This window comes from Talpa europaea (genome assembly GCF_964194135.1).
Source record: "Talpa europaea genome assembly, chromosome: 6".
Taxonomy (NCBI): domain Eukaryota; kingdom Metazoa; phylum Chordata; class Mammalia; order Eulipotyphla; family Talpidae; genus Talpa; species Talpa europaea.
The window spans coordinates 82325807-82349984 of NC_140072.1; the positions used below are offsets into that span (position 1 = coordinate 82325807).

Genomic DNA, 24178 nt, shown 5'->3' on the forward strand with positions numbered 1-24178 from the left:
TGATTGGTTTTCCTTTGAATGTTATCTGTTTCTTCCCTCTTGCCAGCTTCATTATTTTTTCCTTGTCCTGGATTCTTGGGAGCTTTACTATTATGTGTCTTGCTGTATTTTTCCTTTCGTCGTGGAAGTTTGGTGTTCTTCTTGCTTCTTGTATATCAATTTTCAGCTCCTTCTTCACATTTGGGAAGTTCTCTTCAATTATCTCTTTGAATATTTTCTCTGTTCCTACATCTCTCTCCTCTCCTTCTGGTATTCCTATAACTCTTATATTTCCTTTCCTCATGGAGTCAGATAGTTCCCGAAGTCTTTCTTCGTTCTTTTTCCTTCGTACTTCTCTTTCCTTTTCTGTTTTGGTTCTTTTTATTTCTGTGTCTTCAAGATTACTTATTCGTTCTTCCATTTCATCTATTCTGCTTTCATTGCTTTTCCCAGAATTCTTTAGTTCTTCCATTAATTCTTTGATCTCCTGCATTTCTTTTACTTCCCTCTTTAGGGACTCAATTTCTTTCTTCTGACCATTGTTTTCCCTCTCTAGGGACTCAATTGCATTCTTCTGATCGTTGATTATTTTTCCCTTATCATTGTTTTCCTTTATGACTTCTGTCAGTTTTTTAATCACGGCAATTTTAAATTCTCTTTCTGGAAGGCTCAGAAATTCTTCCAAGTTATTGTCGTTGCAATCTGGGGGCTGGTTTTCTTTTTGTGGTGTGCTTTTTCTCTGGAGAGTTGCTAGGTTGCGTGTGGTTCTTCTCCTCCCTACTGTCTGTTTTCTAATTTGCCGTATGCGTTGGGACACTGTGTTGTTGGGACTGGCCGGCATCTTGGGTGGGCTTCTCTGCTCCCCTCTGGTTCCTCCAGGAGTCATCTGTCAGTTTCAAGCAGTCTTTACTGGAGAAAGGTCCCTGTTCTAAAATGCCGATGTGGGGACACACTCCCCTGTGCGCCTGGTCTGCCCCGGCGGTGGGTTCCTGCTCCCCCTCTGGGCTTGGACTGCAGGCCAGAGGGGGTCTGGCGTGGGCGAACTTCCCCCGCTCACCTCTGGCTCCTGAGGAAGCCTTCTGCAGGTAGTCTTTACTGAAGAAATGTCCCTGTTCTAAAATGGTGATGTGGGACACACTCCCTGCGTGTCTGGTCTCAGGCACACTCTTCTGCGTGCCTGGTCTGCCCTGGCTGTGGGTGCTCGCTCTCCCTGTGGGCTCAGACTACTTGTTCGGAAGGGGCCCGGTGTGGGCTAACTCCCCAGCTGGCCACTAGCTCCTTCAGGAGCCTGTGCTGGCTTCAAGTCGCTAGGTGGCGCCAGAGATCTCTCCTAGAGCCCTTGGGGAGCTGATTTTCCACCCCGTGGGACAGGGAGCAGAGCGGAGATGGTAGGGTACACCTCAACGGCTTTGGGGTGCTGTGTCTGCCTTGTGCCCCACCGTCGTGGGGAACCCACGCCCCTAATTTCGTGCCCCGGGTCTCAGTTCCAAAGCCCTCAGTTCCAGGACGCGGGCTGTAGCCCAGATCAGTGGCGCGGGAATGGCGCCTTTTGAATCCCGCTCCCCTGCCTGGGCGCCTTGTTCCTGCTCACTCAGGGAGGGCCTCCGCGCGTCTCCCCGCAAGCCTAGGTCGCAGGTGCGGGGACCTGGGCAGCTGCGATCCGATCTGGATCCGCGCCTGCTTTTTCAGCGCGCCGCTTTCCGCGCAAGCTTACCGGGCAGCCGGGGCTGTGTGCTGGTGCTGGTCTCCTCCTGGGGGCGGGGCTCTCTTTAATGGCGCCTGGAGCTCACCTCCGCGGCGGATCCTGCAGGGGCTCCACAGCTCCCGTTCACGGGGTGTGGTGGCTGAAATAGTTCCTTTCCACTCACAGTCCCACTTGCTGCGTCCGTTTTTCTTGTTGGCCGTTTTGGTTTGTTGTTTCCCTCCTCTCTGCCGGTCGGAGAGTGCCGACTTTGTGGGCGGGGGAGGGGAGCAGGGTTCTGCGCTTCCCTCCCTTCTGGTCCTCTTTTATGGCAACTTTCTTCTTTGGGCAGTTTGCTGGAGTCGTCCGTTTATCTTCCGTGTCCCAGTTCTCACTGGGACCTGCCGCTTTTCCTCCCTATTAACTTTTTTTAATGGGAGATCTTACTTGCAGCGTCTCCTTGCCGCCATGCTGCCATATTTATAGTTTTAACCTGAAAATAGAATAGCTGTATTGTCATCTCAAATCAGCGCTACTTGGTTAGAGTATAGAAGTTGAATGGATTTTTACCTGACTCCATATTTTTTTGTTAGCATTTATTGAGTTCTACCAGTAATCTGAGGTCCCAAGGATCCCATAGAGACTTATTTTCTTCCTAGAACCCCAATGAATAAGGTATTTGTTTTGTAAGTTTCAAATTTCTGAATCAGGAGCATTGGAAAGCACCCTATCAGTTCCCACGATATGTGGAGCCCAGATCTCTCATTTTGTCTTTGGGGTTTAAGAAGTAAATTGCTACCACAGGGAGTTCTGGATTGAGGTCAACTGGAGTTTACCCACTATGGCTGGAAACAATTGAGTCTTGAGCACATATGCAAGTTTAATGGACATTACATTAGATAATTTAATGTTATCTTGATTATCCTGAGGATTAACTAGCTTTTTATTTTTGTCATTCTCAATCCTTAAAAGTTCTTTTCTATGAAAAAAAAGGCTAATTGTGTTTAAATTAAGTTCTCAGATTGTTTCATTCTATAATGACGTAGATAACAGTGACTATTTTGGCTTCTAGAGCGTATTATTGCCATGTCATTCCCATCTTCTGGAAGGCAGTCTTTCTATAGGAATCCCATAAAGGTAAGGGTGTTTATCTAACAAATGTTTATATTTTTCAGTTAGCATAGACTGTGTCGTAAGTTTAATATTGGTCCTGAGATGGCAAAAATTCAGTTTCAGGTAAAAAATTATAATGGATTGATATAAATTAGGTTTTACTGTGTTATGAATCACCCAAACACAGTAACTTATAATACTATTAACTTAATTCATGATAATATGTTTTGTGATTTTGGATTGGTCTTACCTGGGTTCTGCTGATTTGGGAGAGGTTTAACTAATCTCAGCTGGACTAACTCAAGCCTCTGTAGATAGCTACTGGGAATCTGAGGATTGGCTAATCTAACAAGTGATCTGATTGGATGGCTCCATGTGCTGTCTCATTCAGTAGCAAGCTAGTTCAGGTTTGCTGCAAGCAGAAGAATACAGAGTCCTTAAAAGCCCAGGCTTAAAACTGGTGTGTATGAATATGTGTGTGAGTATCCTCATTCTATTGGAAAAGCACATTACAAACTCTGGCCTATGAAGTAGAAAATAGACTTTATCTTTTGGTAGCAGGAATTGCAATGAGTTGTGGCCATTTTGGGATTTTTTAGCTAAAATGTACGTTCTTTAGCTAAATGTATGTTAGCTTAAGATTCTAAATTATAATGGAGGTTCTATGATTTAAATGAACTCAAATGTAAAATGCTGTTTACTATAAAATTCAAGCTAAAAGGGGTTTTAAGAAGTTAACATACATGTGTATGTCTACATTAGTGCAATTTATAGTATTTGTTATGTCAATAAAATAGAAATATGTAATTATGTGTATATGTCTGAATATAAGTTATATATGCATTAACTAAATGCATATATAATTATATAGAATTCTTTTATTGAGGCAAAACAAATACTGCCAAGTGCACGATGCACTAATATTAAGTATTAGCTTGATGAAATTATATATAGGTATACATACATGCAGCCAACAACCCTATCAAAATATAGAATAGTTCTTGCTCTTTTTTTTTAAAAGTAATTAGAGCCTATTTTTTTTTAAGATTTATTTATTTATACAAGAACTGGGGTATAAGCCAGATGCACGGGAGGGTGAGAGGATTCACCATAGACAGAGCAGGGAATAGAATAGGCAAACTGATGAAATACAGTGCTGAGGAGAGCAGCAGGCGAGACAGGAGAGGTCTGCCGCACCATGTGGGCTTCTCGCCGGCCAGCCGGGATCGAATCCGTGCTGCAGAGGCTACCGACAGCTTCACAGTGCGGTGTTCAACCGCCTGCGCCACCAGGGAGGCCCAGTTCTTGCTCTTTTTTTAGTCACTATCCAAACACACCAAATGTAATTACTATTCTAACTTATGTTACTTTGTCTTGAATTTCACGTAAGTGGAATTATATACATCTTTTTGGGAACTGGCATATGCATAACATAAATTCTAAAAGATTCATTCAATATTGTTGTATGTACCAGTAATAATATATATAACTACAGGACTGTGTGTGTGTGTGTGTGTATAGTCATGTATTGCTTAACAATGGGAATACATTCTGAGAAATGCATTGTCAGGCAGTTTTGTCAGGAGAATGTCATAGACTAGTTACACATACCTAGATGGCATAGCATTAATATTTACTGCTTTCTAGACTCTTGAAAGCCCAAGTATTTAATTTACATACAGAAATTACATAACTATACACCTTTCAGAAAGGCAGAAAATACATTACATTCTCTGAAATCTACTTTACAGAAATTTTAAAAGTCCAAACAGCAGAAGGTACAGATAATTAAGCAGGTATAAATTTGGAGGCCAGTAATTTTGACAGAAAAACTATACAGCTTGCATGGCTTTTTTTTTTTTAAAGGTTTATTTATTCATATACACAAGAATACAGGTCACAGGTACAGGAGGGTGAGAGAATTCACCAGAGACAGAGCGGGGAACACAACTGGCAGTCTGAGTGAAATACACTGCTGAGGAGAGCGGCAGGCAAGACAGGAGAGGTCTGCCATGCCATGTGGGATTCTCGCCGGCCAGGAACTTTTTATATGTATAGAGCTTTTTATTACTCCTACCCTAGTACTATCCAGACTTAGAGTGTATTTTTGACTTACTATTTCCTCCTGACAGTTGTAACCAATTTAATATATTGATTACTTTTCACCCATTTTCTTTTTCTCAATATTAAAAGTAAACATTGTTCTGAGGGTACTATGCTAATAATTTTCTGAACTTTATTTTCATTTTGTTTGCACAGAAATACATGCACCTGTGTATGTATTTCAGATGGGTAAGTGTGCTGGAAATATTGTCATATTAGTATAGTGATATTAACTGCATTTTAAATAATACCCACTGTTTTTTAAATTTTAAAGTACGAAAATGATCAGTGGGCCATCAATGACTCAAAATGTTCATACTCTCTTATCCCACCCCATAAGGTGCTAAATAAGAAATAGATAAAAAGTGATAATAATTTTCAGTTACACCCAGGAAATGGCTTATGTTGTTGTCATATGAATGCATGTTTTGTGTCCATCTTTTTTAGGAAGTTGCACGGTTCTTGGATACCAAGCATCAAAACCACTATCGAGTCTACAATCTATGCAGTAAGTATATAAGTAGATATTATGTTACTATACATAGAAAACAGATCACTGCATTTAAGAAGGTGATTCAGTTTTTAGGTTTCATTTAATCATATGTATTTGACAGTAGTGGGAAGGGAATTTAAAAAATCTCCATTTTGCACTGGCTCTGTTGGTAGGAAAAGATAGCTCAACAACAGTATCTTGTGAGGAAGGCTGGAGTGGAGTTAGAACCATTTTCAGAAGAGCCTGCTGTAATGGTATTTGGTTTAAGAAAATAGTTCCATTTTTTTTCTCCCAGCTTGTGCTCTGAAAATTGAACAAATGCATTCTTTAACCCACAAGGAGTTATATCTCATGAACAGAGTAAGACTCTAAAAGATGGGGAGAAAAATCCCTGTGAACAGCTCACTGCTCTGTCTCTCTTGATTTTCCCTCTTCCAATATGTTAAGTAGACATTTTTAGGAGGTAAGCATTTTGGTTGCCCATATTTGCTTCTGTTCTATGGATTCTAACGACCCTATTATAATATAGTAAGTAATCTTCTAGAAAATTAAAAGTAAATCCTATTAAACCAAAATAAGTTGGGCTTAAGTTACTCAAGATGAACAAATCACTACTATTCTTATGTTTTTGAAGCCCTTGAGTTCCTTTTAGAGTAACAGGAACCAGTCAGAAATCTCCTTTTATTAAAAAAAAGTTGAATAAGGAAATTCTAATAAAAACTGTAACTTATTAATAACTTGTTCACTTACTATACTAGACATAGAGATATGCTCTACATATCATTTATTTTAGGTGAAAGAGCATATGATCCTAAGTTCTTCCATTATAATGTTCATCGAATCTTGATTGATGATCATAATGTTCCCACTCTGAGGTAAGTTTTATACAAAGTGGGCTGTCAGAAAAGATCTAAATATTGGGGTTGATTTTTTGGAAGTTTTAAAATTTACTTAAATATCTTACATTTAATACTAGTGAGATGATGGCATTCTCCATGGAAGTAGAAGAGTGGCTGACTGAAGATAAGGAAAACATCGTAGCAATTCACTGCAAAGGAGGCAAAGGTAAAAACATTTTTCTTTTTCTCTCTGTTTTCTAAAGAAATTAGAAAAGTATATTGACATATAATAACAAGATATGTACTGCTTTTAATCAGTATTAGTAGTTGTTAGTATTGTAATTTATTAGCTTTAAGGTAAAAGAAGAGAAAGAAAGAGGAAAGAGAAAGGGATGAAAATACAAATAAAAGGACTAAAGAAGGTAGTGGGTATTTTCCCATTTCTTGACTATTTGGATTTCTTCATTATTGATTAGCAAAAATATCTGTCAAAATGCAAGCAGTGTTTAACTTTAGAAACTATGAGAACAGTTTTATTTTGATTGTTCTTAAACTTTTTGAGACTCTTTTAAGGGTAAGGGAACCAACAACAATGCTATTTCAAAAATCAAAAATTATTGGAATTTTTATAGTGCAATGTTAGAAGGAAGTTGATTTTGGTAGAGGTAAAATGAAAAACAAAGTCATTTGTAAAGCCTACCAATTTGAGAAGTGAGGAAGGCGACATCAGAAGAGAATCCATACTTCACTCTCATGTGAATAATCTATAAGCAGGATGTCATAAATTCCTTTCAAAGTGTTTTATGAGAACACTTGTTGAATATTTTTTTAAATCTTTTTTTTTAAATGGATAGCAATGTTGTTGTTTGTTTGTTTGTTTGTTTTTAGATTTATTTATTTATTTATACAAGCACTGGGTACAGTCAGAAGCGCGGGAGGGTGAGAGAATTCACCAGAGCCAGAGCGGGGAGCAGAGCCGGCAGACGGACCAAAGTGCACTGCTGAGGGGAGCAGCGGGCGGCAGGGGAGGTCTGTGCGCCATATGGGACCCTCTTCCGGTGGCCCGGGAGCAGCCAGGAATCGAACCAGCGCTGCAGAGGCTGAGGGCAGCTTTGCAACCCAGCACTCAACTGCTGCGCCACCGGGGAGGCCCCACATGTGGAATATTTTCTACCAGGGAAACTCATTAGAGATCCAGTGTTCAAGGTTTTTATTGGGCAATGGTTATACAGATACCTTCTGCCTAACGTGCACTAAAATTTCCATCTCCCAGAAAGAAAGCAAGTGTTCAAAATAAGCCATGTTGTTTGCATAAACCATTAAGGCACATTGAGCCAATATTATTAGGGAATGGGGGGAACCCTCCTGATATCCAGTTTCCTAACCAAGGGCCAAACTTGGAAGCAGACGTATGGATAGCAGCCTAAAGCCTACTATGTTAACTCTTTTTTACACAGAGGTATTAGGTCTTTGGAATTTGTTGAGACTTTCTTTGCAATATAATATGTGATTCGGCAGGAACTGTAACTAGTAATTGCATCTCTAGAAAAAAATATATGTTCTGTCATTTTAGGTACATGGGAGCTGAGCAAAGTATCCATTAAATCCACCTTGTTGATCATATTACACAAATCTTTATAATTATTATTTTTTTGGTCTTTCAGAATCTGAGAGAAATGTGTTAAAATCTTCCACCATGATTGTGAATATATTGGTTTCATTCTTTAGTTTAGGTGTTCTTGAAAGATCAGATAGCTGCATCATTAAAATACAATCTCTGTATCCCCATTTTTAGTGTATTTATTGTGAATACTGACATTTGATTTGGACTTATTCTGAAATTGTTGTGTGTTCTATATTAACCACATTATTTTAGTGTCCATTTTTATTTCATTTTATGTAGCATGTGGGTTCTCTCACTCTTTTTTCCTATAATAGTTCAAGGTTTCTTGACTTTAACTACAACTTACCAGTTTGAATCCTCTATTTCTGATCCTCTGAGTTTCTTATTTATTTATTTATTTATTTATTTATTTATTTATTTATTTATTTATTCAAGCACTGGGTACAGTCAGAAGCGCGGGAGGGTGAGAGAATTCACCAGAGCCAGAGCGGGGAACAGAACAGGCAGAAGGACTGAAGTACACTGCTGAGGGGAGCAGCAGGCATGGCAGGAGAGGTCTCTCGTGCCATGTGGACCCTCGCTGGCGGCCGGGGATTGAACCGGCACTGCAGAAGCTGCGGGCAGCCTTGCAGCCCAGTGCTCAATCGCTGAGCCACCAGAGGAGGCCCTGATCCTCTGCGTTTCCTTGCCCTTTTATTAGTTTTTTATTTCTCTCTGTCATTTCCATGTGTTTGATCGAGAGGTGGAGGTTTTTCACTCCACCATTGGTTTTTTTTTTTTTTTGGTGGGACCCTTGCTGGTGGCTGGGGAACGAACCGGCCTCGCAGCCCAGCACTCAACCGCTGCACCACAAGGGGAGGCCCCACCATTGGTTCTTAAACCACTGTCTTGAGCTAGAAATAGTCTTTAACTTTGAGTCATCTTACTAGATTTATTGAACTTTCATGCAGATAATACTCAGCTTTGGTATTCTCAGTATGCTTACAAAAGTAAAGAAATGTCTTTTATAACTTCCGATTCTTAAACATTCTTCATTTATGGGGAAATTATAGAAGAGTAACTTCCTTGCCAGATTTACCAGATAAATAAGACAATGCCAAAGAAAAAGAAGTCTAGCATAGGAGATTTCAAAAATAGTAAACCCAGATATAGTGAAGAAAGATTGAAGAAACGAAAGAAGTTAAGCAATCCTGCAATTATTAGAAAGTCCGTTATATCATTGGGATATAAAGGAGCTCTAGACTAAGATAGATAAATTGATTTCATAAATTTATACATATCCATTGTGAAATCTACTAAAAGGAATAATTACTATATAAGAAAGTATCTTGAAATAAAATTGGAAAACAACAATTAAACGTGTAAACGCTATAGAACAGTTTTCTCAAAGTGTATATGTTATTATACAATGGGTACTGGTGGGATAATGCACATTAAATTGTCTGGATTTAAATCCTAGGGTCATTGCTAGCCCACTTGGGTGAGTTACATAACCACTCTAAGCTTTAGTTCCCCCACCTGTAAAATAGTGATGTAATAGATACCTCAGGGAATTGTTTTGAAATTAAAATGATATAATACTTATTAAAATGTGTAGCAGAGCACCTGAGCCCTAGTAAGTAGTGAATAAATGCTAACTACTGTAATTATTAAAGTGGAACTAAAGACAGCACCAGAGTCATTGATGAAGTAGTGATAGCAAATAGACTAAGGATTCAAGAAGGATTCTCTGTCCTTAACTGTGAAAGGACAGAGAGAAGTTAATTGCTTGGACATTGGGGGTTGATAGAGAAAGTTATTTTATAAGATAGGGAATGTTTATTTGCTAAGGAAAATAATGAATCAGAGAGGGGACTGATAAATTCAAAAGACTGAGTTGAAAGAAAAGGCTGGGGTCTAAAGTCCAAGTGGAGGATTTGGTTGAATTAAGAGGAAATACACCTCATAAGTGAAATTCAAAGAAGAAGACAAGCACAGATGTAGTCACAAGAAGTTTGCAGGACACAAGGATCAAACTCAGGCTACCTTCGGTGGGCCATTACAGTGGGCCTTGTAGGTTGTAGCACTGACACTTAACCCCTAGGCCACCAGGGAGGCCCCTATAAATGATATTTAAACAGAGGTGTTATACAAGGAGAACTGACAGTATAAAGTATGTTGTGACACTCTCAAAGAAATAAGTGAAACAGGTCTACCGTTGCTTAAAAAATTCATGTTGTGCATGAATAATGGCTTTTCTTTGTGTATGTGGGCATGACCAATCCATTAAAGTATATGTATATTAAAATTTCTCCCTGAATTAATGTTCTAGTTGTTGGCTTACAGTTTGGAGATCCACTGTTATCAACCTGAAGTGGGTGGTTTTGCTCAATGCTCAGAAAGCAAAGACCGAACCAGAAGGAATTTCCACAAAGGAAGCTTTATTCCAGGAAAACCACCACAGGGATCTATTCAGCAATCATAAAAAGATAAATTCATGCCATTCACAGCAACAGGGATGGAGCTAGAAGAGATTATGCTCAGTGAAATAAGTCTGAAGGAAAAAGAAAAATATCAGATGGTTTCACTCCTAGGAGGAATCTAGGGAAACAGAAAAAGGCAAAACTTGCAAGCAAACTATACATCTAAGAGATACAACAGGGGACGGGGAGAGAGTGGGGTCAAAACAGGGGAGGGAAGAGCACAAGGGACTATGGTGATGGTCATGGGTGATGAGGTGGTGGGACATTTATGGGGATTTATTCATTTATTGCACAAAAATGAATAACAAGATAAAAAATAAATGATTAAAAAATAAAAAAATTTGAATACTTGAGCAAAAGAAAGAAAGAAAGAAAGAAAGAAAAAGGGCCTCCCCGGTGGTGCAGCGGTTGAGTGCTGGGTTGCGAAGCTGCCCGCGGCCTCTGCAGCACTGGTTCAATCCCCAGCTGCTCCCCAGCCACCAGAGGAGGGTCCCACATGGCACGCAGACCTCTCCTGCCGCCCGCTGCTCCCCTCAGCAGTGTGCTTTTGTCCTTCTGCCTGCTCTGCTCCCCGCTCTGGCTCTGGTGAATTCTCTCACCCTCCTGCGCTTCTGACTGTACCCAGTGCTTGTATAAATAAATAAATAAATCTTAAAAAAAAAAAGAAAGAAAGAAAAAGAAAAAGTACCACAGGGAGCACAGTGGAGTTGACATTCCAGATGGCTTGCTCTCTCTCTGAGCCACCATTTGAGAGAGTATATAAAGGGAAAGGTGTAAGAGGTGTCTTCCACAGCCTTGGGGAGGCACCAGCTGGCTAGTCAACTGACAGCTGTTAATGTTTCCATCATAACTGCCCCAGGTGCTTTCTATAAGGCACAGGTATTGCACACACACATACTACCTTTGAAAATTGGACACTCAAAACCACAGTGCTTGGCAGGTCTATGTGTATGTTGGAGGGACGGGGAACTCAGTAACCTCACCTTTGATAGTTACACTACCACTTTCTAATTTTCAAGATAAAAAATGAAATCAGCATTAGGCTCTTAGCACCTCTCATAATCTCTATGAGGAATATTCAGAGATATGAGTAATCTCTCCTACAATTTTGTCCAATCAGGACTCCTAAGTTTTCTGGGAAATAATGTCCACTAGGTCCAAAGACTAGAATTAACTGAGAATTCTGTCACACACAGATTCTTTGGCTCTTTTTTAAAAATGATGTCTAGTTTATCCTTTTCAATTGGATTTTTTTTTTCCTGTTTGAAAGGGGGGGGGGGAATCGAAAAAGTTCCAATTATTAGACTACAATGATTAAAATCATAAGCTTTGAAAGAAAATATCTGGGTTCAAATCCAACTATGTCATAAAATAATTGCATGGCATTGAACATATTACTTAAAGTCTCCATGCCTTAGCTTTCTAATGTGTAAAATGCAGATGATAACAGTACCAACCTCATAATGATTTTGTGGGAATTAAATGAAATGTGAGCAGTACTTGGCAAGGAATGGCAATGCTCAGTTATATTGGTCATTAATATTATCCCTCAAGATTTACATCAGTTTTTTTTTTTTAAAGAGTTATTTATTTATACAAGCACTGGGTACAGTCAGAAGCGCGGGAGGGTGAGAGAATTCACCAGAGCCAGAGCGGGGAGCAGAGCAGGCAGAAGGACAAAAGCACACTGCTGAGGGGAGCAGTGGGCGGCAGGAGAGGTCTGCGTGCCATGTGGGACCCTCCTCTGGTGGCCGGGGAGCAGCCGGGGATGGAACCAGTGCTGTAGAGGCTGCGGGCAGCTTCGCAACCCAGCACTCAACTGCTGCGCCACCGGGGAGGCCCTTACATCGGTTTTTAACAGCAGGCTTATCTTAGTCTTTTTCTAGTAGATTTCAATGAGTATATTGTTATTTAAATAATATGGGTGAATATTTGTTTCTCTAGCTCCTTTAAAGTCCTTTAAAAGAGTCCTTTAAAAGTCCCCTGTCCCTCCAAAGCCAAAGTCAAAGCAAAAGTTTAGAAGATCAAGAAAGCAGTACAAGAAGGTGTACACAGTCACACACACATACGCACAAAAGATCTGCATGAAACCTATCTTCTAGGGACCCAAGACACTGTGGCTCCAAAGGCAACCAATATCCTCAAAAGTGCACCCCAGAGAAACAAGCTTGACCACTATGTCATCATCAAGATCCCCCTGACCAGCGAGTTTGCCTTGGAGAAGACCAGCGAGTTTGCAACACACCTGTATTCGTTGTGGATGGCAAGACCACAGCACCAGATGAAACAGCCTGTGAAGAAGCTATATGAGATTGGTATTGATATGGTCAGGGTGAAAGCCCTTATCAGACCTGATGGAGAGAAGAAAGCATATGTTCCATTAGCTCCTGACTATGATGCTCTGGATGTTGCCAACAAAATTAGGATCATCTGAATCAAGTCCAGCTGGCTAATCTAAATATACATTTTTTCACCATTAAAAAAAAATCTTTTAATGGATGCTACAAAGTTCATCTTCACTTGAGATGCTCATTGTATCAAATGCTGCAGGCAAGCTGAGAAAAGGCTATCTTGGTCTGAATATCTTGAATAAGAAATTATTTCAGTTTTATTTCAAGTGCTTTAAATAACTCTAAGGGACAAACACACTATCATCCAGGATACCAAAGTCTGGTCAAGTTACAGCAACCCTGGTATAGCTTGAGTATTTTTTTTAAAGATTTATTTATTCATTTATACAAGAATGGGGGTACAAGCCAGATGTGCGGGAGGGTGAGAGGATTCACCAGAGACAGAGTGGAGAACAGAACAGAACAGACTGACGGAATTCACTGCTGAGGGGAGCAGCTGGCGAGACAGGAGAGGTCTGCTGTGCCATGTGGGACCCTTGCCCGCGGGCCGGGATCAAACCAGCGCTGCAGAGGCTGTGGACAGCTTCACAGCACTGCGCTCAACCCCCTGCGCCACCAGGGGAGGCCCTAGCTTTGAGTATTAAAGCTCTCCTCTCTTAGCAGTAATGTTGTAGCTTAGTATTACAGCAGGATTGTCATGGGTATTACAGCAGAATTGTCATAAATCAAGTGTTTTAGCTGAGTATTATGTTTATTCAGAGCTTCAGGACTGCAGTCCAGGAGATGCACACTCAAAAAACACTTGAGCAGAATGCTACAGGAGCCTTTTGGATAATGCACTTGTATAGACCAAAAGGGTGTGACTAGGTCTGTATCATGCAAATGAGGTTTTCAGTCAAAGCAATTCTTTGAAAGTTTATGGAAAGTTTATGAAGCAGGGATTAGTTGAATTTCAATCCTGAGTATGGCTTGCCAGTGTGTTTTCATTTCTTCTGGGCTATGGATGCTTTTGTGCATGCCCCAACATGCCTGGGCACCTGGACATAGACCTATTGGAACCTTACCCTCAACAACCTTCCGGCTGTGTTTGGTTATTACCTAGATTTGAGATGGCTGAATGCTCATTTTTCTTTTTTTTTTTTTAACTTGTTATTTCCCCCTCTTGATCAAAATCTTTCCTTTGAAAACTATTGATTATCAACTGGAGAAGTCCCACGTCACTGGGGTGGCTCTGGCTGAGGAAGTCCTGTCCTTCATAGGATAAACAGTCTAATTAATCTGGTGCAGAAGAAAGGAGTCTTAAGGTTTTAAGAAATCAAGTTCTCAGGCCTCCCCGGTGGCGCAGTGGTTGAGCTCTGGGCTGTGAAGCTGCCTGCAGCCTCTGCAGCGCCGGTTCGATTCCCTGCCACTGGCGAGGGTCCCACATGGCACGTAGACCTCTCCTGCCATGCCCGCTGCTCCCCTCAGCAGTGTATTTCATCAGTCTGCCTGTTCTGCTCCCCGCTCTGGCTCTGGTGAATTCTCTCACCTTCCCGCGCTTCTAATTGTACCCAGTGCTTGTATAAATAAATAAATAAATCTTAAAAAAATAAAAAACTATTTAAAATAAGAAATCAAGTTCAAGACATTTTCAATTTACATGGTTTTAGAAAAAGACAGTTTTTTTTTGTTTTTTTTTGTTTTTTTGTTTTTTTTTAATATTAAATTTTATTTTTATATTCCCCCATACAATTGCAAACACCCCATTCTGACCCCAATCCTTCCCCTCCCGCCCCCCACCCCCCAAAAAGTGTCTCTGGTTCATAGTTTTTTGTTGATTTTGATTTTCACTTTCTTATATTCATTTTCCTGGTCCCTTATTTAAGTTTTCTAGATTCCTGCTATGAGTGAGACCATCCGGTATTTTTCTTTTTCTTTTTGGCTTATTTCGCTGAGCATGATCCCTTCCAGCGCCATCCATGTTGCTGCAAATTGCATGTGTTTATCTTTTAGAAAAAGACAGTTTTAATTTTAAATCAAGCCAAGCCAAAAAGACTGGGAGAAAAGCTGTAAATATCAGTTTGGAAACTCACAGCCACATACTAAAAATATTTGGAATGTAGTACAGTTCACAGGTAAAAAGTAAAAACCTCAAAAGTGATTATGAGCACAAAAATCTAATGTAAAAAAAAATTGTTGCTGAAATGTATTTTTCTCTCAACCTTCTCTCCAATTTACCAAATAATCACAGTAATATCAATTCATTTGCAAATTAAGTCTAATTCTAATAAATTTGGCCAGTTTTTTCCTCAAAAATATAGTAAGAACAGAATATAACCTTTTCTTAAGGAATCTCAGATTTTGCTCCCAATGGCCTCTTAGGGCTCAGGGTCATGCCAAGGTCTCATCAGACTTGCCCATAACACTTGGATCTTTTGGTAAATACCTGTCTTCTCAAGATCCCCCAAATGCCCCAGGGTCTCTGGGTCTGCCACTTCCTTACCCTTTCTCCGACAGACCTAGGAACATGTGAGCAAGTTACAAAGCTTCCTCCTCTTTGTTGGTTCTCAGCATGTGACTATGGGACACTCTGGGACCCCAAATTGTTAAGGGGTGCATGCTCTGAGGGGGATTCCACTATCCATGTCCACAAAGGAAAAGGAAGCAGACTCTTAGTTTGAAAGTTCTTTGACAGAATTAGTGAATGCAGAAAGCAAAGATAAAGGATATTTCTTTTTATTATTAATTTTTTTATTTTCTTACATCATTGTTCATTTTTGTACAGTATTTGATTTCTCCCTTCAAGTGTAGCCCCTGTAAATCTCCCACAACCACATTACTCAAGAACCATCACCGTAATCCCTTGTGCTCTTCCCTCCCCTGTTTTGACCTGTCTTACTTCTCTTCCCTGCTGTATGCTTCAGATCTGTGGTCAGCCTGCAAGTTTTGTCTGTTTTTTGACACTTTGTTCAGTTTCCCTATATTCCTCCTACAAGTGATACCATCCAATATTTTTCTTTTTCCTTCTGACTTAGATCACTGAATAGAATCCCTTTCCAGCTCCATTCATGTTGCTGCAAATGGCATGAGTTTATCTTTTTAAATTGCTGAATAGTATTCCACTGTGTATATATATATATATATGTATATATATATATATACACCACATCTACTTGATCCAGTCATCTGTTTGGGGCATTTAGGTTGTTTTCATATCTTAGCTATTGTAAATAGTCCTGAAATAAACGTAGGACTGCAGGTTTCCTTTCTAATTAATCTTTTTATGTCATTCGTGTAGATTCTTAGGAGTAGAATTGCTGAGTCACATGGTAGGTCCATTTTTTAGTCACTTGAGGGTCCTCCACACAGCTTTCCATAGTGGTTGGACCAGTTTGCATTCCCACCAGCAGTATAAGAGGGTTCCTTTTTTTCCCACAACCTCACCAGCATGTGTTGTTGCCAGTTTTTTTTTAAATATGTGCCATTCTCACTGGTGTAAGGTGGTATCTCATTGTGGTCTTGATTTTCATTTCCTGACTATAAGTGATGCTGAGCATTTTTTCATGTTCCTGTTAGCCATTTTCATTTCCACTTTGGAGAAGTATCTTTTTAGCTCTTCTCCCATTTTCACAAGGTCGTTTACTTTGTCTGAGTAGCATTGTATAAGCTCTGTATATCTTTCATATCAGTTCCTTATTGGTTTTAGAGTGCAAATATTTTCTCCTAAACTGCAGAGTATCTTTGTTTTGGTTATTGTCTCTCTTGCTGTACAGAGCTTTTTAGTTTCATGTAACCCCAGCTGTTTATCATTTCCTTCATTTTCTTTGCTTCTAGGGATGAGTCCTCAAAGATAATATAGAGTGTTTTGCTTTTGTTTTCTTCTATATATTTTACAGTTTCAGGTTTTACATTCAAGTCTTTTATCCATTTTGAGCTGGTTTTTGTGTATGGTGTGCGATAGTAGTCTAGTTCCATTCTTTTGCATGTAGCAATGCAGCTTTCCCATCACCATTTATTGAAGAGACTATCCAAGAAAGGATACTCCTAATAAAACTCGGAAAATTACCCCTCATGGGCAGATGCCTAGCCACATAGGTTTGGACTGCAAAGGGACCAGTGAGGTTCAAAATCTTGTCACAAGTCTAAGGCACCCTCTGGCAGGGAACATTAAAAAAGGGTTAGGCAGATCTTAGAGAGCTTGCACAAAAGGAAATACCACATCAAAATAATGGCTGCCATTGTCAGTCTCCCCACTGCGTGTCACCCACTTGTCTCTTCCAAGTGTGCTTACATGCCTTTCTTTCAGGTGTCTTCTCCAAGTATTCTTCCAACAGCACCAGGGTGTGAGTCGGGGCTGCAGAAGCAAGATCATGAGCTTTCATGTTTTCAGTTATATATATACCTATATATAACTGAGTATAGCTACTTAACTCCATTCTTAGTTCCAAGTAATCCCCAATCAGAAGTCCAGTTCATGATATACTGGGTCTTGTGGCCCAAGGCAGTTGCATGTAAATGGGTATGGGGAAAATGGAACCTCCCCTTCATGGAGGTGTATCTGCCACAACATACTTCACTTCATGGAGGTCTATCTATAACAGTTCTTGGATCATTCTGAATTCCTGAAAGCAATCAGGTTCAGATACAACATCTGAGTCAAATATGGCTTTACAAACATGTTTCCAATAACCTGCTCTAGAGATAAGAGTCTTTTTTAAAATATTTTATTTTATATAATTCTTACATCATTTTTCATTTTTGCACAATGTTTGCATTTTCATTTTGGTTATAGAGAGTCTTAATTGGATTTATGCAAACAAGCACATTTTCATGAAAAAAAAAAAAAGAACAGTTACTAAAAATTTTCACATTTTGGGCCTCCCTGGTGGTGCAAAGGGTTAAGCACCACACTGTGAAGGAATCTAAAGCCTCTGCAGCACGAGTTTGGTCCCCAGCCCGCCAGGGAGCAACCCACATGATACAGCAGACCTCTCCTGTCTCGCCCGCTGCTCCCCTCAGCAGTGTACTTCAGTCAATCTTCCTGTTCTGTTCCCCACTCTGTCTCTGGTGAATCCTCTCACCTCCCGGACCTCTAGCCTGTACCCCAACTCTTGTGTGCATAAGTAAATCTTTAAAAAAAATTTCATATTTTGGGGGTATCAGAGAGAAAGAAAAAGCACATTTCAGTTTTGCTCACAAAAAGATATAATTTACCATTGCTACAGGTGTCAGCTCAAAAAAAAGGAAAAGTTTTTTTTAATTGGGAAAAAGGAAAACATAAAAAAGTAACATTTACTATGTGTCAAATATTTTCTATAAACTCTACAATTCCTTATCCTCAGTTCCATGATAAATCTGTATTCTAGAATATCCTTTTGCTGTGAATTTCTCTGAATGCGAGGAAAAGTAGGTTCTGTAAATGGCAATAGACTTTAAAATGAACATAATTAAGAACTGATTATAACACAATTACAAGGAAGTTTACTCAGTTTTGTGACATATAACATTTTAAAATAACCAGAATTGACTAGTAATATTACACAAGAACATATCAGGCTTTTAAGAAGTTTTGTATAATTTTAGAATTCATATTAATATCCACAGCATGCTGCTAATATTTAATATTTCTTCTTATGGCAATGCTTCCCATGAAGTTTCAAAATTCCAAATTGGGACTAATTGGTTTAATTCTTCTCTGGCCACAGGGGAAAGAACAATTCTTATGGCATGCCTTAACTGTACTTCCAAGATGTCCCTTTTTTTCCCCCTAAATCAATTAAAGACTTAGAATTTTTATTTTCAGAGAAGTTTTCATAGGAATTAAATGGTTTAAAACACACAAATTACTATGAAACAATACTTGGATTTTAATTGTAATACAATACAATACAAAGATTTTAATTGCAGCTCAACATAATGCTGACAGCACTAGATTTCCTCTAGCTAACCACAGGCCATGCAAAAAAAAAAAAAAAAAAATCCTTGGGTTATTTCAACATTTTATAATCTATTATAAATCTGACCATAGTTTAAGAATTTTTCTGCCCTTTTAGCAGATCAAAGAAAATTAAAGCTTGGTTTCATTGAAATTAGAACTTAATTTGGGCCTCCCGGGTGTCGCAGCAGTTGAGCGCTGGGTTGCGAAGCTGCCCGCAGCCTCTGCAGCACCGGTTCGATCCCCGGCTGCTCCCCGGCCACCAGAGGAGGGTCCCACATGGCGCGCAGACCTCTCCTGCCGCCCGCTGCTCCCCTCAGCTGTGTACTTCGGTCCTTCTGCCTGCTCTGCTCCCCGCTCTGGCTCTGGTGAATTCTCTCACCCTCCCGCACTTCTGACTGTACCCAGTGCTTGTATAAATAAATTAATTTAAAAAAAAGACATGGATATAAATCTGGGACTATAAAATAGATTGGAGAAAAATTGGCAAAATACTCCATGACATTGGCTTCAAGGATATCTTTGGGGATTCATCTCCAATGGCAAGAGAAGCAAATGAAACAAATAGATTACATCTAACTAAACAGCTGCACAATGAAAGAAACTAATAGTAGAACAAGAAGCTACCCTACTGAATGGGGAGAAATATTTGCACATCGTATGTTTGATATCCAATATATATAAAGAACTCATACAGCTCAACAAAAGTGGAAGGGGGAGGGAGAGAGAGAGAGAAGAAAGAAAAATAGAAGAGAAGATCATTTTATAAAAATCCTAAAACTAGTTGGAAATCAGGCCCCTTTTTAATTTAATCTGTTTATCTGATTTGAATATAAATTACTCTTTCATCTTCCTTCTTATGTTTGACCTCCTTATGTTTGACCTCTCCCTGAAAAGTTAGAGTAATTGTTTTTACTCAATTACTATTATGAAATTCACATAGAATATTTCATTTTTCTATGAAGAATCAAAGGTAAAGATTACAATGAAACTTTCATTAGCTTATTATGAAATAGGTCAAATTTGCTTCAAAGTCACTACTTATTAAAATTGTTTTCAATAATTTGTTTTGAATACTTTTGTTGTTTTCCTCTTTTAATATATTGTAAAGACAGACTTTTCAGAAAAGAATAATAAAGTATACATAAGACACATGAAAAAAAAAATCAAAAAATTGGTAGAAGAGCTAAATAGATTCTTCTCCAAAAAAGACATACAGATGGCCAACAGGCACATGAAAAAATGTTCGTCATCACTTATCATCAGGGAAATGCAAATTAAAACCACAATGAGATACTATCTCACACCTGTGAGAATGACCAGCATAAAAACGATCAGAAACAATAAGTGTTGTTGAGGATACAGGAGGAAAGGAACTGTTGTACAGTTAGTGGGAATGTAGACTGTTCTAGACTCTGTAGAAAACAGTATGGAGGTGTCTCAAAATATTAAAAATAGACCTACCATATGACCCAGCTATCTACTTGAAAAATACAAGTATCCTCCTAGGTATACCCAGGTATCCTCCTAGGTATCTACTTGAAAAATACAAAACAGGGGCCTGCCTAGTGGCGCAAGGGGTTAAGATGCAACCTATGAAGGTATCTGCACTCATTGCAGCACAAGTTCAATCCCCGGCCAGGGAGATAGCCACATGGCACAGCAGACCTCTCCTGACTCGCCCACTGCTCCCCTCAGCAGTGTATTTCAGTCAATCTGCCTGTTCTGTTCCCCACTCTGTCTCGAGTGACTCCTCTCACCCCCTACACCTCTGGCCTGCACCCTGGTTCTTGTATACATAAATAAATAAATAAATCTTAAAAAAAATTACAAAACACTAATTTGAAGTTATAGATGTACTCCTATGTTCCCTGAAGCCCTATAAGTAGCCAAGTTGTGGAAACAGCCTAAGTGCTCAAGGACAGAAAAGTGGCTGAGAAAAATGTGGCACACACACACACAATGGAATACAACTCATCTATAAAAGCAGATAAAACTGACATTTGTGACAACATGGATGGTCCTGAAGAGGATAAGACTAAGCAAAATAAACCAGAAAGAGTAAGACAAATACCAGATTGTCTCACTTGTAATTGGAACATAGGGAAATGAAACAAAGGGTCAGACAAACCAAACCAACAATAAATCCTTGACATCTGACTGCAAAACTGAGGCATCCATGAGGGGAGGGGAGGGTTCCAAAGGAACATGTGGAAGATTGTTGGGGCATTGGTGGTTCGCATGGTGTGGAAACATACATTTGTAGAGATTTTAAGTTATAACCCGCAAAGCAGATACTAAACAATGTAAACAAACTTTACCTCAATAAACATAATTGAAAAAAATATTATCACTTCTTGACTTTTGCCTTGTGGAGAGAGATTTGGGGGTCCAACTTGATAACAATCTTTACTTTTTATCTGGCTTTTTTTTTTTTTTGTGGGATCCTCGCCAGCGGCCGGGGAACGAACCGGTGCTGTAGAGGCTGCGGGCAGCCTCGCAGCCCAGCACTCAACCGCTGTGCCACCAGGGGAGGCCCTTTATCTGGCTTTTGTCAGACAACCAGAATTATCTTTCCATGGCAGCTTTCAGAAGCAAAGAGTATCCAGTCTATAAAGTTCCTCCAGAATGGCTTGCCCAATTATCAGGGCACAAAGGAAATCATTCCATACCTCTCTGGGTTCTTCTAGGCTGGCAAATAAACAAGCATCAGACAGATTGGTAAGAGACCAAAAAGGGCCAAAAAGAAGTTTAATAATTACATGTATACCTCCTGTATACATGGGAGCGATCCAACATGACTAAGTCATCCAGGGTGGCTTTAGACAATTTCTAAAATAGTTCCATTCGTTTGCTTTCCAAGTAAACTAACTTGGGAATTTCAAAAGTTCCCCTTTTTGGCTAAATTAATCACCTTAGATTAATTTGGGAAAGGAGTTTGCAAAAAAGAGAATCCATTAATATTAAACATAAAATATACAGGCATGACAGATGGGGGGGGCACTGGGTATCATTTCCAACCTTCCTTGAACATGATTCACCCATTTTCTTTACTTGTATCTCCCATTGATGGATATAGAATTTCAGAAAACTCAGCAAAAATCCTTGTACCCAAATCTTACACTGTTAGTTAGAGATGGGAAAGAAACCTTAAATCCAAATCTTGATACCACAATCTTTAACCCAAACCTCTTATTGCTGTAGTAGTTGATGGAAAACCTGGAACCCAAATCTCTCACAAAGAGAATGGAAGCAGAAACCCTTTTCTCAACAGAAAAAAAGAGCAAAACTCTTGTCAGAGACAAAAAAAAAAAAAAAAAACAAAAACAAAAAACCAGAAGAGGGAGAAAGAAAAAGATGGTCACAATAAAAGGTAGGAACCTCAATCCCAGAGCAGGAGGTTGGGATCCAACAGTACTCACCTAAATCCAGTCCTGCTCTGAAGAGGACTGAGCCTAATGAGCTCTGTGAAAGTAGATTCCATTGAATCCTTAGCAGTGCTAGAGTGCAGTAGTAAGTCGCTCTGAATCCTGGAGGCTGTACCAAGAACTAACCTCTGTGATACTTAAGTCTGCTCAAGTTATGCCAACTGAGTTACAGCTCAAGTGTTAAGCCTTGTGTGTTAGCAGTAATGTTACAGCTCTTTCTTTACAGCTCAAGTATTATGTTTATTTAAGGTTTCAGGACTGTAGTCCAGGGAGTAACAGACTCAAGGAGCTTCTGAGTTGAAGGCCCCAGCAGCTATGCAAATAAGGTTTTCAGTCAGTGAGGTTCTGGTTGGTGAAAAGTTTGTTAAGCAGTGATTGGTTGAATTTCCATCTTGGGCATAGTTTGCTGATATGCTCTCAGTTCTTCACTGTGAACACTTCTGTGCATGTCCAACATGCCTGGGTGCATGGACATGCCTGGGACTTGACCCTCAACAGCCCCCCAGCTGTGTTTCATTGATACCCAGAATCAGGGCTCCAAGTTCATTTTCCTTTTGTACTTTTTTTACACAGAGCTATCACTTTTGGTGTCTGGGAAATCACCTCAGTGCACCAAATTCAGAAATTTGGAGTGTAAGTTCTGCATTTGGGGGAGGAATAATGGGTTCCGCTTGAAAAAGAGTACAATTTTTAAGGACTGTTGTTAAAATTTACATACCCTGGCATTAAGATCTTGCTATTTGACTGTGTGAAAATCTCTTGTATTTGAGAAACTCACCTCTTGTTTCCTTATGCTGATCTGTATGTGATATCGGTAAAGCAATAACTAAATGGTTGTTATCATTTTGAAAACCAAGAATCGTATTAAATTTAGAGGTATACAATATTTCTGTTAACTTCAGGATAACAAATGCTCTTCTCCCTTCTAACCAACTTCAAGGGTTATGTGATAGTCTCCATTTCCTCTATAAACACACTGGTGTCCATTTGCATGTTGGAAACTGACTAATAAGCTGAGTATGACTATGTGTTTTACTTCAACTATTGTTTTTCTTTCTACTTGTTATATGGTGCTAAATAACCAAATAATATATGACTGTGAAATGTCAGAATGAACAAGAAATGTTAAAATTTTATGAAACCTGAGTTGAATGTTTCAAGAAGATTCAGTGAAACTGAATGACTACAATTAAATGCAAGTAAGCTGAATTAAATGCAAGTAAGACTAATGTAAAAGATTGGGAGAAAAATTCCAATAATAACACCTGGAAGGATTGTACACCTAAAGTGCTCTAAGGAATCTGAGACTAGAGTTATATATGATGCAATGATTTGTGCCATGGATGTGGCCTTTCCCAGAAAGAAGCCCAATTAGGGGGATTTAAAGAGTTAAAACCATCTCACATCATACACAAAAATCAATTCAAAATGGATAAAAGATTTGGATGTATGCTGTGAAACCATAAAATACATAGAAGAAAACATAAGCAAAATACTTCACAATATAAGCTTCAGTGATGCCTTTGTGGATTTGCCCCAACAAAAAGGAAAACAAAAGAGAATATAAACAATTGAGACTACATCAAGGTAAAAAGCTTCTGCACAAAAAAAGAAACTGTAACCAAAATGAACAAACAACATACTGAATGAGAGAAAATATTTGCACACCATATAAAAGGGAATGACATCAAAGATCTACAAAGAACTCACACAACTCAACAAAAAGAAAACAACCCAATCAAAAAATGGATAGAAGAACTACAAAATCTCTCTAAAGAAAACATACAGATGGCCAAAGGGCACATGGGAAAGTGATCATTATCACTTATCATCAGGGATATGGAAGTCAAGACCATGATGAGATTATCAGGGAGGTCCATATCAGTAAGACCAGAAAGAACAAGCGCTGGTGAGGCTGTGGAGAAAAAATAACCCTCATAATCCGTTGATGGGAATGTTAACTGGTCCAGCCTATATAGAAAGCAAGGTTTCAAAAGCAAGGTTTATAGAAAGCAAGATGGAGGTTTCTCAAAAGATTAAAAGTGGATCTGGGGCCTCCCCGGTGGCGCAGTGGTTAAGCGCTGGGTTGCGAAGCTGCCCGCACCCTCTGCAGTGTCGGTTCGATCCCTGGCTGCTCCCCGGCCACCAGAGGAGGGTCCCACATGGCGCGCAGACCTCTCCTGCCGCCCGC

The 24178-nt window shown here is 39.5% G+C and overlaps 1 protein-coding gene across 1 annotated transcript in view; it reads left to right on the forward strand.

Moving 5' to 3' along the window:
- Positions 1-24178, forward strand: part of LOC311171827 (phosphatidylinositol 3,4,5-trisphosphate 3-phosphatase TPTE2-like) — a gene marked incomplete at both ends in the record, with an annotated part of 88236 nt that overhangs the window by 44264 nt on the left and 19794 nt on the right. Inside the window, 4 exons of the mRNA XM_084234874.1 lie at positions 2733-2797; positions 5324-5384; positions 6163-6244; positions 6346-6434. Of these exons, the coding sequence (XP_084091000.1) occupies positions 2733-2797; positions 5324-5384; positions 6163-6244; positions 6346-6434 (297 nt within the window). The remainder of the gene's footprint in view (positions 1-2732; positions 2798-5323; positions 5385-6162; positions 6245-6345; positions 6435-24178) is intronic.